We start from the raw sequence: 14,968 nt of genomic DNA on the forward strand, positions 1-14,968 counted from the left end.
TCCCCTGGCTCCTGGACTTGAGCAGCTCTGACTGGGTGGCGGTCTCGACGAGTGGCTTGCTGGGCTGCCTCGAATTTCATGGCGTGTACGCCATGAAATTCGAGGCGCTTTTTAAATCTTTTACATCCGCCATTCGTAGAGCTTTTTGTATTTCAGTATCCCGGATGCCATCGATGAAATATTGCAGGGACAGGATTTCCCTTGTTTCTGTCGGGCACTCCGAAAAGGCGTGATGTGACAGCCTTTCAACATCCATGGCGAGCTCCTGAAGTGATTCAGTGGGCTTCTGTTGACGGGATTTTAATTGAAGCCTGCTGTAGTCTTTTAAACATTTCTCGCCAAAGCCCAGCTCCAAAGCGCCGGACAGAGCTTCGAAATCTAACCTTTTGTTTTCGGGAAGAGTCTGAAGGATATCCGCTGCGTCGGCTCTTAAAGAAGCGGCGAGATGACAGGCCTTAGCTTGGGAATCCCATCCATTTGCATCCGCAACGATAGAAAACTGGGTCTTGTACACTTGCCAGGATGTCTTCCCATCAAATGTGGATAGCTTCAGAAATGGACGAGCAGGCATCGGTAAGAATTTAAAATCATCATTCTTGCTCCCTGCCGTCGCTACGAATTTCTTTAAAGTTTCCATTTCTTAGGCAACTGCAGAAACTCTCTCATCAATTTGTTGTTCGACTTGGTGTTGGATGGCACAAACTCTTCCTTCAATTCGTTCCTCTACAGCCGAAACTCTCCCTTCTATATGTTCTTTTACAGAAGAAACTTTTTTTTCTATTTCTTCTTTCACCGAAGAAACTCTTTCTTCAATTTGATCTTTTATGAAAGAAACTTTTCTTCAATTTGTCCAACTTTATTTTCAACTGTGTCAATTCTGCCTTCCATAGCTTCAAATTTATTTTCTATTATGCAGGTAATTTCTCTTTTCATTTCTTCTTGACATGCTTCAATCTGTTCTTGACTAGCTTGAACGGCTTTCATTTCGTCCTTAACGGATTCCTGGCCCAATTTCATTTCTTCTTTAAATGAGGCAAAGGCTGATATTAACTGCCTTAATTGATCTTCCATCGCTCTTGTTATTGGCATTCAAATCCCACTTCTGACACCAAAAATTGTTGCGTGCGTACGGGTTCGTTATGAAATGAATGCACAAGTCCGATGAAAAATGAACAAAAATTTATTATTATCACAACAAAAATGCTTAAATTTTCTCAAATTATCATGCAGTATTACAATATCTCACAGTAGTTATCTTTTAACTACTCAAATGTCCAATAGAACGTAATTCAAAACAGCTAAAGAACGCTAATCCGCGAATTCGCTACAATCAACAAGAGCAGTTTTCTAAATAACAACAAACTAAGCAACTACTACAAACTGAGATGTTTTCCTCCTTTTATAAGATTTTAAAATCACGCGCTAGAATTTTCCAGTACTTTCTCGAAATCAAAAAGAGATATTTATTTATTTAATGCACGCGCTCTTGTATTTTCAATTTTCCGGCTTAGCTTTCTTTTAATATTCGTCACGCGCTGCACTGCGCGAGAAATAAAACCAATTAATTTATAATAGAACTAATATTAGCTTTTTAAATACCAAATTTGTAACACTGCCCCCTTCCCAAGGACTGCACGTCCCGGGCAGTACAATCCCTGGACAGGAAGCTAAATTTACAACTGTGGCATAAATGCATTAATAAGCATTACATTACAATAATAAACAACATGAACAATAAATGCAATACATAAAACAAATCAAATGCTATCAAATTCAAATCAAATACTAAATGCAAATCAAATACTAAATACAAATCAAATCAAAGACACATTTAAAAACAAAATGGACCATGGTCTTATACTATTTACAATTATTTACATTATGTACTATGGCCATAGTAATGTGCTAACCTGTCGTAATGAACGACTTTAGGTTTAGAGTTCGAAGACTTACGAATCTGAACCACGACGTCATTCAGCCTGTTTAGGACTGTGTACGGGCCATCCCAAGGTGACTGTAATTTCGGACAAAGTCCTTTCCGTCGAGTCGGATTCCACAACCACACCTTGTCTCCGTGGAATTGATGTTCAGTAGCTCTTGTGTCGTATCGGGTCTTCATCTTCTCCGTCGCCAAGTTGACTCGCTCTCGTGCAAAGTTGTGCATCACTTCAAACCGGGCCTGGAGATCTTGAATATATTCCTCAGACGATGAAGGAGCATCCGGAGGGCGGCCAAACAATAGATCACAAGGCAGACGAAGATCACGACCGAAGAGCATTTGTGATGGAGAATAGCCGGTAGTCTCATGGACAGCACTGCGGTAAGCCAGTAAAAGAGTGGTAATTTCTTGTCCCAGTCCTGTTGGTTTCTGGAAACCACTAATGAGAAGTTATTAAGGATGGTTCGATTGAACCTCTCTACCATGCCGTCCGACTAGGGATGCAATGGCGTCGCTTGAGTTTTGTCAATGCCAAGTAGTTTGCATAGTTCTTTGATTACTGCCGAGGCAAAATTCCTTCCCTGATCGGAATGTAACTGAAGAGGCACTCCGAACCTGGAAATCCAGTGCTGTATCATTACCTCAGCTACTGTGACAGCCTCTTGATCAGGAACAGGGTACGCTTCAGGCCACTTGGTGAAGTAATCAATGACAACGAGTATGTATATGTTGCCATCAGCAGTTCGTGGCAGAGGTCCTAAGATGTCAAAGGTGATACGTTCAAAAGGCGCCCCTACGTTGTAACGTTGCAGCTTGCCTCGGCTGCGTCTCTTCGGTCCTTTCCGACCTGCACAGGCATCGCAGGATCGGCACCACTTTTGCATGTCATCCTTTGCATTATTCCAGTAAAAGCGCTCACGAACTCTCTGTAAGGTCTTCATTATTCCAAAGTGACCTCCCGTAGGGCTGTTATGGAGTTCTTTAAGGACATCAGGAATGCAGGATCTTGGAAGTATCAGCTGCCATCGGAACGTCTTCCCATCATCCGATTCAAATTTCCGGTATAAGACGCCGTTTCGAATGTGAAGTGAATCCCAGTGCCCAATACTGTTTGGTTGTAGGACTACAGATAGAAATGTCCTGCCAGGTAGGTTTTCTGGTTGATGACTCCATTAAATCAATTATCGTTTTAATGTTGCGGTCTTCCAGCTGGTCTTTCCTGACTTCATCATCACTCCACGGTTCTCGATCAGCCAATGTTGATGTTGTAATTTGTCTTGCGACCGGAGTCAGCAGCTCGTATTTCGCTTCCACCCTGGAACAATATCGGCAGCTTTCTTGGCAAGGTCTTTTAGACAGGGCGTCGGCGCTTCCGTGTGATGATCCCTTACGATGACGGATAGTGATGTCATATTCTTGGAGTCTCTGTATCCACCTGGCTATTTGACACTCAGGATTCTTGAAATTTAAAAGCCAGGTCAATGATGCATGATCGGTGCGGAGCAGGAATTTTCTGCCATATAGATAGTGATGGAACTGTTCTACGGCTTTGACTATGGCGAGCAACTTTTTCCTGGTGACACAATAATTCCTCTCCGGTTTAGACAGGCACTTGCTCCAGTACGCCACTACACGTTCTTGGCCGTCTATTTCTTGGGACAAAACAGCACCGACACTTTCATTGCTTGCGTCGGTGTCAAGAATAAATGGTCGGTCGAGCTGAGGATACGTCAGGATTGGAGCAGATGTTAAAGCCTCCTTTAAGTTGTTAAATGCATCCTCGCATTCTTTTGTCCACAAGAATCTTTGCTTGCTCTCTGTCAGCTTGTGAAGGGGTCTTGCGATGGAAGAAAAGTCCTTCACGAATCTCCTATAGTAGGTGCAAAGCCCTAGGAAGCTTCTCAGCTGATGGACATTTTCAGGACGTTTCCAGGATTTAACCGCTGATACCTTTTCAGGATCCGTGCGCACACCTTCTGCAGAGATGACATGTCCCAGGTAAGTCACTTCCTTTCGGAACAATTTGCATTTAGCGGGACTCAGCTTCAGATTGGCTTCTTTCAGTTTCTGAAGCACCTTCCTAAGATTTTCTAAATTTTCTTCAAAACTCTTTCCGACGATGATGATGTCGTCCAGGTATATCAGGCAGGCTTCGTAGGAAAGACCTTTCAAAACAGTCTCCATAAGACGTTCGAATGTTGCCGGCGCATTACACAGTCCAAACGGCATCACCTTGAATTGCCAAAGCTTTTGTCCCGTAGTAAATGCCGTCTTTTCTCGGTCTTCAGGCTGTATTTCTACCTGCCAATACCCACTCTTTAAATCAAGTGTTGAGAACCACTTGCTTCCAGAAAGAGTGTCTAGAATGTCATCAATTCTAGGAAGAGGGTAACTGTCTTTCTTTGTAACCTCATTCAACCGGCGATAGTCAACGCAAATTCTTGTTGAGCCGTCTTTCTTTCTGACGAGAACGATGGGAGATGCCCATGGACTCGCTGAAGTCTCGATGACATCGCCTTCTTCCATATCTTTTAACAGTGTTCGCACCTCTTCCTGTTTAGCAAACGGTAGACGTCTTGGATGTTGCTTGATCGGGGGATGATCGCCGGTATCTATTCTATGTTGTGTCAAACTAGTTCGACCCACGTCAGAAGACGAGCGGGAGAAAACAACTTGAAGATTTTTGATGACGCGATCGGCAGCATTCTTCTCTTCATCGTTCAATTGCGCATTCTGCAATAACTCCGATGTAATGCTCTCTGATGAGGACACGGATTCTTGGATATTGCTCTTTCTTTCAACGCTGGTTACTGGAGTACATGCTGCAACCACGTCGCCTTTCTTAATAACTCTCGCCTTCTCAGTTACATTGGCAACTCTCACCGGGATAACCATTCTCGATAGGTCGACGAGTGTTGAGGCTACTAGTACTCCTTTCGGGCTATTACAGTTATTGGGATATTCTATGATGCCGTAGCGGAAATCTCTGTTTTCGGCTATAGATCCAGGGAGTAAAATTTCTGTTCTTGCCGGTATTGTGATATTGTCTTGTGCTATGATTCTGTGGACAGATTTAACTTCTTCATTATTAATTCCAAATAACGTTATGTCCTCAGAAGCAGAATGCAATTCGTTATTTTTAAAGTCCAAGGAAAAATTGTATTTCCTTAGAAAGTCCAATCCGAGTATGCAAGAATCAGTGATCTCTGCTACATATGCCGTGTGATGGTAAGCGGCACTTCCAAACGTGATGTTAACATTTACTTTCCCATTGATGTCGATCTTCTCACCGGACACAGTCTGTAGGGTAACGCAGGGCGGCGTCCAGATAAGTTTGCTTTCCAGTTGTTGAGCCAAATCTTTTCGGATGATGGTAACGTTGGCTCCTGTGTCTATTGTAATATTGCAGGGGACTCCGTTAATATGTCCTATTATGAAAAGTCCATTATTGCCGCCTCTCACTGCAGAAATCTGAAGCGCTTTAAACTGGGGCTTTTCATTATCTGGCAACCTCCGCCCCGCGAGATGGCCACTAATTAGTTTCCCTGCTGCTTGTTAGAAGCGGTCTTAACATCCGTACCCTGGGGTATTCTGCAGTTTCGTCGTATGTGTCCTTCAGCACCGCAGTTCCAGCACTTAACGGTCGGTTTCTTCTCACCAATATTCCGTCTCAAGGCGTTCAGTTGTCTAGTTAAATCGTCTAGACGAGCGGTGACTTGATCCCCTGGCTCCTGGACTTGAGCAGCTCTGACTGGGTAGCGGTCTCGACGAGTGGCTTGCTGGGCTGCCTCGAATTTCATGGCGTACACTAGAGCGCTTTTTAAATCTTTTACATCCGCCATTCGTAGAGCTTTTTGTATTTCAGTATCCCGGATGCCATCGATGAAATATTGCAGGGACAGGATTTCCCTTGTTTCTGTCGGGCACTCCGAAAAGGCGTGATGTGACAGCCTTTCAACATCCATGGCGAGCTCCTGAAGTGATTCAGTGGGCTTCTGTTGACGGAATTTTAATTGAAGCCTGCTGTAGTCTTTTAAACATTTCTCGCCAAAGCCCAGCTCCAAAGCCCCGGACAGAGCTTCGAAATCTAACCTTTTGTTTTCGGGAAGAGTCTGAAGGATATCCGCTGCGTCGGCTCTTAAAGAAGCGGCGAGATGACAGGCCTTAGCTTGGGAATCCCATCCATTTGCATCCGCAACGATAGAAAACTGGGTCTTGTACACTTGCCAGGATGTCTTCCCATCAAATGTGGATAGCTTCAGAAATGGACGAGCAGGCATCGGTAAGAATTTAAAATCATCATTCTTGCTCCCTGCCGTCGCTACGAATTTCTTTAAAGTTTCCATTTCTTAGGCAACTGCAGAAACTCTCTCATCAATTTGTTGTTCGACTTGGTGTTGGATGGCACAAACTCTTCCTTCAATTCGTTCCTCTACAGCCGAAACTCTCCCTTCTATATGTTCTTTTACAGAAGAAACTTTTTTTTCTATTTCTTCTTTCACCGAAGAAACTCTTTCTTCAATTTGATCTTTTATGAAAGAAACTTTTCTTCAATTTGTCCAACTTTATTTTCAACTGTGTCAATTCTGCCTTCCATAGCTTCAAATTTATTTTCTATTATGCAGGTAATTTCTCTTTTCATTTCTTCTTGACATGCTTCAATCTGTTCTTGACTAGCTTGAACGGCTTTCATTTCGTCCTTAACGGATTCCTGGCCCAATTTCATTTCTTCTTTAAATGAGGCAAAGGCTGATATTAACTGCCTTAATTGATCTTCCATCGCTCTTGTTATTGGCATTCAAATCCCACTTCTGACACCAAAAATTGTTGCGTGCGTACGGGTTCGTTATGAAATGAATGCACAAGTCCGATGAAAAATGAACAAAAATTTATTATTATCACAACAAAAATGCTTAAATTTTCTCAAATTATCATGCAGTATTACAATATCTCACAGTAGTTATCTTTTAACTACTCAAATGTCCAATAGAACGTAATTCAAAACAGCTAAAGAACGCTAATCCGCGAATTCGCTACAATCAACAAGAGCAGTTTTCTAAATAACAACAAACTAAGCAACTACTACAAACTGAGATGTTTTCCTCCTTTTATAAGATTTTAAAATCACGCGCTAGAATTTTCCAGTACTTTCTCGAAATCAAAAAGAGATATTTATTTATTTAATGCACGCGCTCTTGTATTTTCAATTTTCCGGCTTAGCTTTCTTTTAATATTCGTCACGCGCTGCACTGCGCGAGAAATAAAACCAATTAATTTATAATAGAACTAATATTAGCTTTTTAAATACCAAATTCGTAACACTATATATTATAGAGAAAAATATAAAAGGGTTAATGAAGAAAAAGCCTGGGAATCCTTAATTTAAACTATAAATTTTTAAAAAAGTACTCTGCTTTACACAGCTTATTCTTGGTACTTTCAGATGTTATGCAATATATAAATATAAAGAATGAAATCTTATGGAAATATGTGGCTATTTATATTTATTTGTCTGTAGGGGGGAAAAAATCAGAGTAAACGACAAAATTATCTACATTCAAAAGCTTAATTGTACAGAAAAATACAGTTTTTCATGAACTGAAACTAAACAGAGTGTTTAAAAAATTAGAGTAATGTAAAGCTCAACTGAGGAAAATTAATATTGAATTTGAGTTCCACATTTCCAGTGTTTATAGAAATCAGAGTTGTGCTCTTCTGTTATTGGGACCACATTCAGAAATGTACATATACAAAATATAGATAATATATTTTGATTTATACATACAAATCATGCATATTTACTTCCTGAATGTATTTTACGTTTTCTGTTTGGTTTACTGTTACATACATACTGACATAAAATTTTGATTGAAAATAAAGTTTCTCAAGTTTACTACTAAATACATGAGTAATTTTTTTCTTTAGGCAAACGGTTCCTTTTTTAAAAAAATTCACTTTATTCTCATATGAGTTTATTAATTAAAATTAGAAAATTAACAAACTTTTGAAGATGCTTATTATTAATTAATGGTTACCATAAATTAATAATAAGCATCTTCAAAAGTTTGTTAATTTTCTATACTATTTTTCTTTCCGAAACGAAATTTTATGTCCTATGACATAAACAGCCTGAAATTTTCAAACAATTTTTTGGATTAAAGGCTCTAAAAATGAGAATAAATAACATGAATTAAAAAAAGCTATATAAACTTAGTACGGATCATTCATTCTCTCGGCAATGCTTTGCTCATTTTCCTAAATAACTGAAACATATTTTATTCGAGATAAAGCGCCAAATATGACACATTTAAAGTAACCTCATATTTCTGCACATGCGTAACTGAACTGTTATCATGGGGAAAAGCACAGAATAAATCTGTATTTAACGTCGCGTCCGTTGGGGTGGTTCGGGCCTGGCAAACAATCACCCTATCTTGTCTCACATTTGTGCTCCTTGGCTTTTCAGAGACTTCATTTTGTCGGTAATTTCCTTGTAGCAACCATTGCTGCCAACATCTTTGCAAAGCAGTGTCTGTACGCTGCAGGTGGCAGCCTATTGCTCGGTATAACCACCCAGCTTCACACAACTCCACAATGTGACCACATTTGAAGTCGTGTAGTTGTCTGGTAAGGTCTTCGATATTGTTGTAACGGCATCTTTAGTTGCTTCTTTACAGAATTACAATGGCAGTAACAAAAAAAGATAAATTTTATGCCTCTGTTACTGGTTTTATACTTTGTGAATTGTGCACTAGAAATGCACGCTAAGATCACAATTCCTGTTCATTTGCATGTTCAATCAAGATGTTTTTGCATACCAAATTTTGTCGCAATGGCAAAAGTCCTTCTTGGTACTTCAATTTTTTTGCAAAAGAGTGTATTTATATACTAGTTTACAAAGAAATGAAGCCGAATCATAAGTTGGCCCTTCAACATACTATTATATCTTTCTTAATTAGATTATAGAAGCTACCCAGTGATTTAAGTTTATCACAGAACAGCAATCAAAAAGTTTTGATATAATAACTTTGATTATTGTCACTTTGTACATAAACTAGAAGTGATTTTACACTACAGTGAAATTTATTTATAGTAATTATGTGGGCATAATCTTTCTCGGCTAACTCTGAATGAAAATCATTGTAACATTTTGAGAAGTCATATGCAATAATCAGGTAGGAATTCAGTTTTAATGCATGATATATGTAATTATGGCTTTGGCATAGCAAAAACCTCAGAGGTATATTGTAGTAATATTGCTCAGATATAAAAACATGCATGCTTCTCCTTTAAGTGGCATCATTATATTTTAAACTAAATTTGTGTATGTCTTGAAATGCTCAGGAATTTTTCACCATTGTAAACTGCAATGCAATATATTATAGGTCAAAATATTGTTATTTTCTAAGAAAGATGATGATTTTACATGTGATTTGAATAATGATGAGGGTTGATGGTGATGTCACAATACTTAGAGTACGTAGGGTTTTCTGAAGGCAATAAATATCAAATACATTTGAAATCGGTACAGGTCAGTTCGACGGCAATGGTTCGACGCGCGGTCAATTCGACACGAGGTAGCTTCGACGCGGGATCAGTTTGACACCATACTTTTTTTTTTGTTTTCATTTGATGCCATACTTTTTGTATTTTTATTTATTTTTAGAATAACTTTGCATCATCATTCAAATAAATGCGATGTGCCTGATATATAGTATAAAAGATTTTTTTTTTAGAAAGGCGCATAATTCATTTTCCCTGCTAAAACATACTCCAGAATTGGAAATGTGCTTGACGATATTGCATGCCTAACTTGTAAATAAACATTTGTCATCTTAAGTATATAATCCCTCACTCTGAGTATGAAGCTGTTGTTAACTGACCCCCCCATGGACCGACTTGTATGTGTCAGAGTACTGATACCTGTATGTGTGAGATTTAGGGGGTTATGAAATCGCTTCAGATTTGTCATTATCTATTGCCGATTATTAACGCATGCGCATTTCTTATTTTCTCTAAAGAGCCCCGTAATCTATTTGGACTGCAGTCGACATTTTTTTAATTCAATGTTAGCTCTTGCAGCCGTAGAAATGTCTGGAAGCAGAAAATATATGACTAAGAGAGGTAAAGAAAAGTATGAATACGATGGATATTTATACTGTTTTGTTAAATATATAGAAAATGGAGCAAAAAAATCGTTGCGTTGTGTATTTGAATTTTCCAAAACAATAAATGTAAAAGAAGAATATACACTGATGCAGTTACAGGTAAATTTTTTAAAACTTGTTCGCAATCCTGCTCATGAAGGAAATGCAGCATGCGTGGAAGTTGACCACACTTTAACATAAATAAAGCAAAGGGCTGTTGAAACACAAGAAACTCTCGCAGTAATTTGCATTGAAGAAACACAAGAACTGTCTGTTGGAGCACTAGGACAGTTTCCAAGTAGAGAAGCTGTAAGATTAGTTATTAAACGATGTAGAAAAGACATAAATGCAGCCCCGTCGCAACTAGGGCTTCCATTGAACTGACAGAAAATGATAAATATTACGGAAAAAATAACAAAAATTTTGTCATCGGCGATTCGGGATTGGGTGATCAAGATCGAATTTTGATTTTCGGAAAAGACAATGTCAGCGATTGGATTCCCAGCGCAACAAAAATTTACGTTGATGGAACTTTTAGTCTAGCATCACATCTTTTTTCCCCAGGTTTGCCGATCGTGGAGGTTTTGTATTTTTAATCATTTATGCCCCCTTACCCGACAAGGCCGAAAAAACATATACACGCATGATTGAAATGATTCAAGACAACTGGCCACTTTTTAAGCCGAAAAAAATTTCTTTCGATTTTGAAATTGCCTTAATTAACACCTTTTCAAGCAAATTTCGAAACGCAGAAATTCAAGGGTGCTTGTTCCACCTTGCGAAAAATATGAAGGGCAAATTAGCAGAATTCCATTTAATGAAACGATATAATAACAATGCTGAATTTGCTCTCTATGCACGTATGCTTCCTACATTAAGTTTTCTATCAAAGAACTTGAAAATGCTTTAGAAATTTTGAGTGAGAATTTACCTAATGAGTTAACCCCAATTTTAGATTACTTTGGAGATTATTACGTTGGAAGGATTCAGAGAAATAATCGTCGCCGTTGTCCTACTTTTAAACCAGAAATGTGGTCATGTTATGCTAGAACCTTAAATAACGAAGGACCCATCAATAATTTCGCGGAAGCAGCGCACAGGCATCTACAGTCCGAATTTGGTATTTCACACCGCACATTATGGAAATTCATAGATGATCTCAGACGTATTCAAAAATCGAAATGTTTCAATCAATGTTATGAACAATTTGTACGTGGAGATGAACCGCCGCACAAGCAGACTAGGTATCTGCGAGCTGATATGAGAATTAAAGTAATAGTTGAAGATTTTGAAAATCGAGAAATAATGGAATACCTGAAAGGTGTGGCGCATAATTTTGCAATGGATTAGTATAATAACAGTTCTGTGATGTAATTTTATTTATGTGTAATCTTATTTATCTGTAATTATATTTGTCTGCAATATAACTTCTTTGTAACCATACGTTTATTTACCATTTCTGTATTTTGCCTTTTTGATGCTGTTTTGTGAAATAAATTAAAAAAAAAAAAAAAAAAAACCTTCTTCATGTCCCAGGGCGAGGGGGCTTCTCACTAATCTGGGACACAAAAAAAAAAAATCTAGAACACTTTCACACATATAATTTATTTCAAATATGCATGCAAACAATTGCTAATTCAATAAATAAAAATCAGTCATATTACTTATTTATATTACTTCATATTTATTCTAAAAATAAATAAAAATACGAAAAAAATATGCCGTTGAACTGCCCCTGCATCGAAACGACCTGCTTCGTTTGAAATGGTCACACAGATTGCATTAAAAATGCTTAACATTAATCACAGCAAATTAGTAAATCAATTATCATAAAATATAAATGGAATTATAATAAATGCAGTCTTATAAAGCTGTTCATTTTTCATTTCGACAACACTTTTCTGTGAATCTGAATAAAATTTCTCTCCTTCTTTCACCTAAATTTCAAGTGGGGGAGGGGAACTGGAAATATATTCCCAGGCTTTTAAAATTTATTTCTAATATGATTAAAAAAATTGTTTCTTCATATCTAAAGAAGAACAGATTATTTTAATGAATATTGATGGACTGAGTGATTTAACAAATTTAGAAATATGTAATTGATATGCTTATTGCTTTGTTTAAAAAATAATCTCTCTCTCTCTCTCTCTCTCTCTAGTGACTGCTTTCAAATATGATCACATGTAATCCCAGATGATGTTGATCATCGATGGAGATGATTTCTTAGAGGTGATTTCAATGCTAGTGTTTATGTTCTCAAAATTACAGCATATTTTGAGCAGTAGTTATCTAAGAGGAATGGGCACTATATGAGGGTTCAATGCATATTATTTAACTTTTTGTAAAAGAAACTGGATAATATAAAACCATACAATTGCATCCAAGTGACTAAGCTAGTTTAAGAATGAAGAGATAAAAACCACTGAGAAAAATATATGAAATTAAACAATATGAATTTCTTTTTAATCAATGACCACTTATAAGAGCCTAGCAAAACAATTTAATTATTAACTTTTATTAACCTAAAAGTACTGAAAGTGAAAATAACATATTTGATATTTAGCATGCGAGCATCTTTATAGGATTTAATATGATATCCCTATTTAACTCAACCATGTATATGAACTAGATGCTTCCTCTCACAGATACTATACTTAATTTTTACAGGTACCTAAGAAAAAATGAATATCCCTCAAATTAAAAATTCAACAGAAAATTATCAGAATCCCCCCCTCCCGGAGTTTTAAAAGTTCTGATTGTACCTCTTCCCCCCCCCACACACAAACACTAATCAAATCCAAATTATTTTATTTTGATGCAATACCAACTTAGGGAATAATTTATGTAAACATAGAATCAGATTACTAAACCTAATCGGGTTGGAAGTTATGAAGGCAAATAAACTTATGGTCTGATATGATTCAGATCAGAAGAATTTAGTATGAAGAATAAACTTACTTTTGTTTCAGGTTCTAAGGCTGCTGCTGTATTCAAACAAGAAATGGCTTCTGTTAGCAACCCTTGATTAGCTAAAATCTTTGCACCAATAAAAAGGAAAAAAAAGCAAATATATTCCACAACATAATTATATGTGGTAACATGAAACACACACTATTAATACTTTAAAATGATTCAAATTATGAAACTGTCTTGCTTTTTCACAAATTATCATCTATCACCTGTAAATAATTAAGAATTAAGTATTTTCATTTCTACTTTAATACATCTAACTGCTATGCATTAAATTATTAAAAAAAACACAAAGAAATAACTGCTTTTAGTTTGTATAATACTGAAACAGTTTATGTTTACGAGGTTAACAGATAATGTTGCCACTGACTTCATAACAGTCTGCTTCTCTCTTTCCCATGACTTGTTTTAAGAAGTGGCAACAAGGAGAAATAGAATAAATTTGAAAATAACGTCACTTTCCAGAATAAATAATTTGTAAAATGAGATGGTTTTTATTGTGTGAAACCTGCAGTTTAATTTTCCAACATGCATTTCCTGCTCTCTCAATAATTCATTAGTTGAAATGAGGAACATAGATACTCTTAGTCAGTGACTTCAAATTCATCATTATCAGCAAATATTAATAATCAAAGTGCAAAATAAAATATTACATCACTATTAATGTAGCAACAATATTGTTATAAGCTACAATAATAAAACTTTCTTGAAAAAAAAAAAGGAAATTTTGTTTATATTATTTGAAATAAACTAATGAATAATAAAATAAATGTTTAAGCATAAAATACCATTTTCTGAATTTTTAGGCATATCTTCTTGCATTCATATTAGCACTCACTTAAAGTCAGAAACAACATCTGCTTTAAAAAAAAATTAAGTTGTTAAAAAATGAGCTAGTTTTCAAGATCCAAATGTGTCATAGCAATTTAGCAATCCATTTGAATGATGTAATAACACATAAGACTGAATTCAGTAAAATGATACACAAGCAAATAAATCAAATCCTGGATTACTGCATATTTAAACAAAGGTCGCAATGGCTATTGCAGTGATAGTAGCTGAACAGATTGGTGTGATTAAGATTTTTATTACAGAACTAATTTCATAACATGAGATCTACTCCTGCAATATTCAATGAATACTAGATTTTAATGCAAACTAATTGTCAAAATGATTCAAGGAACAACATGTCAGCCACAGAGGTACTATCCATAATTAGGTAAAATCTATATGCCACAAACACTACTCACAAATGCACAAGCTGGAGCATGTAAAAACCTACAATACAAATATTTTGCCTCCGAAGTGAACATTAGTCATAACACAGAGCAGACATTTATTAGCCAATGCCTGAAATATCAACTGCTTTATGCCCAACTGATTTCTAAGGTTCTTAAAATGAGCAAAATGAATAATACAGACTAACTCCCAAATTCACATATATTACAAGAAAGACAAGTTTCTGCATTGAACTGCCACCATAAATGAGCCCCTATTTTAACCCTTAGTTACATAGGTGGCGCACAGAGTGCTACAGTCCTTGAAAACATTTTCGCAAATTCCAAGAAAATCATGTGACTAACACCTGCTGCCAAGCTAACCTTTGTCCATTTATTCGTTTCACAAAAGGGAAGCCGTAAAATGTTGAAGGTCACAGTTTCCCGCGTTTAATTTTCACGATTGTCTCTCGTGGCGCACAAAGTACTACATTTGTGTAACAATGTATTTGTTTTTCAATTTTTGCATGATTAGAAAGTAATATTACTGTTCATAATACTTTAGAATTATTTAATTTGTCAATCTTTCAAATTATTTACTAATATACAAAAAGATAATACTTAAATTATTTAATTTCTCTAGCTTTCAAATTATTTACTAATATACCAAAAAAAAAAAAAAAAAAAAAAAGCTG

General features: G+C 36.7%; 1 protein-coding gene across 1 annotated transcript in view; it reads right to left on the minus strand.

Annotated features, from left to right (window-relative positions):
• zda (peptidyl-prolyl cis-trans isomerase zonda) overlaps positions 1 to 14,968 on the minus strand; it is a 79,167-nt gene that overhangs the window by 23,339 nt on the left and 40,860 nt on the right. The window contains exon 9 of the mRNA XM_085818653.1: positions 13,045 to 13,122. Coding sequence (XP_085674779.1) covers positions 13,045 to 13,122 — 78 coding nt within the window. The remainder of the gene's footprint in view (positions 1 to 13,044; positions 13,123 to 14,968) is intronic.

Source organism: Stegodyphus dumicola, chromosome 6 (assembly GCF_044657685.1).
Source record: "Stegodyphus dumicola isolate Sdum_Otavi_A_Nest chromosome 6, ASM4465768v1".
Lineage (NCBI taxonomy): Eukaryota > Metazoa > Arthropoda > Arachnida > Araneae > Eresidae > Stegodyphus > Stegodyphus dumicola.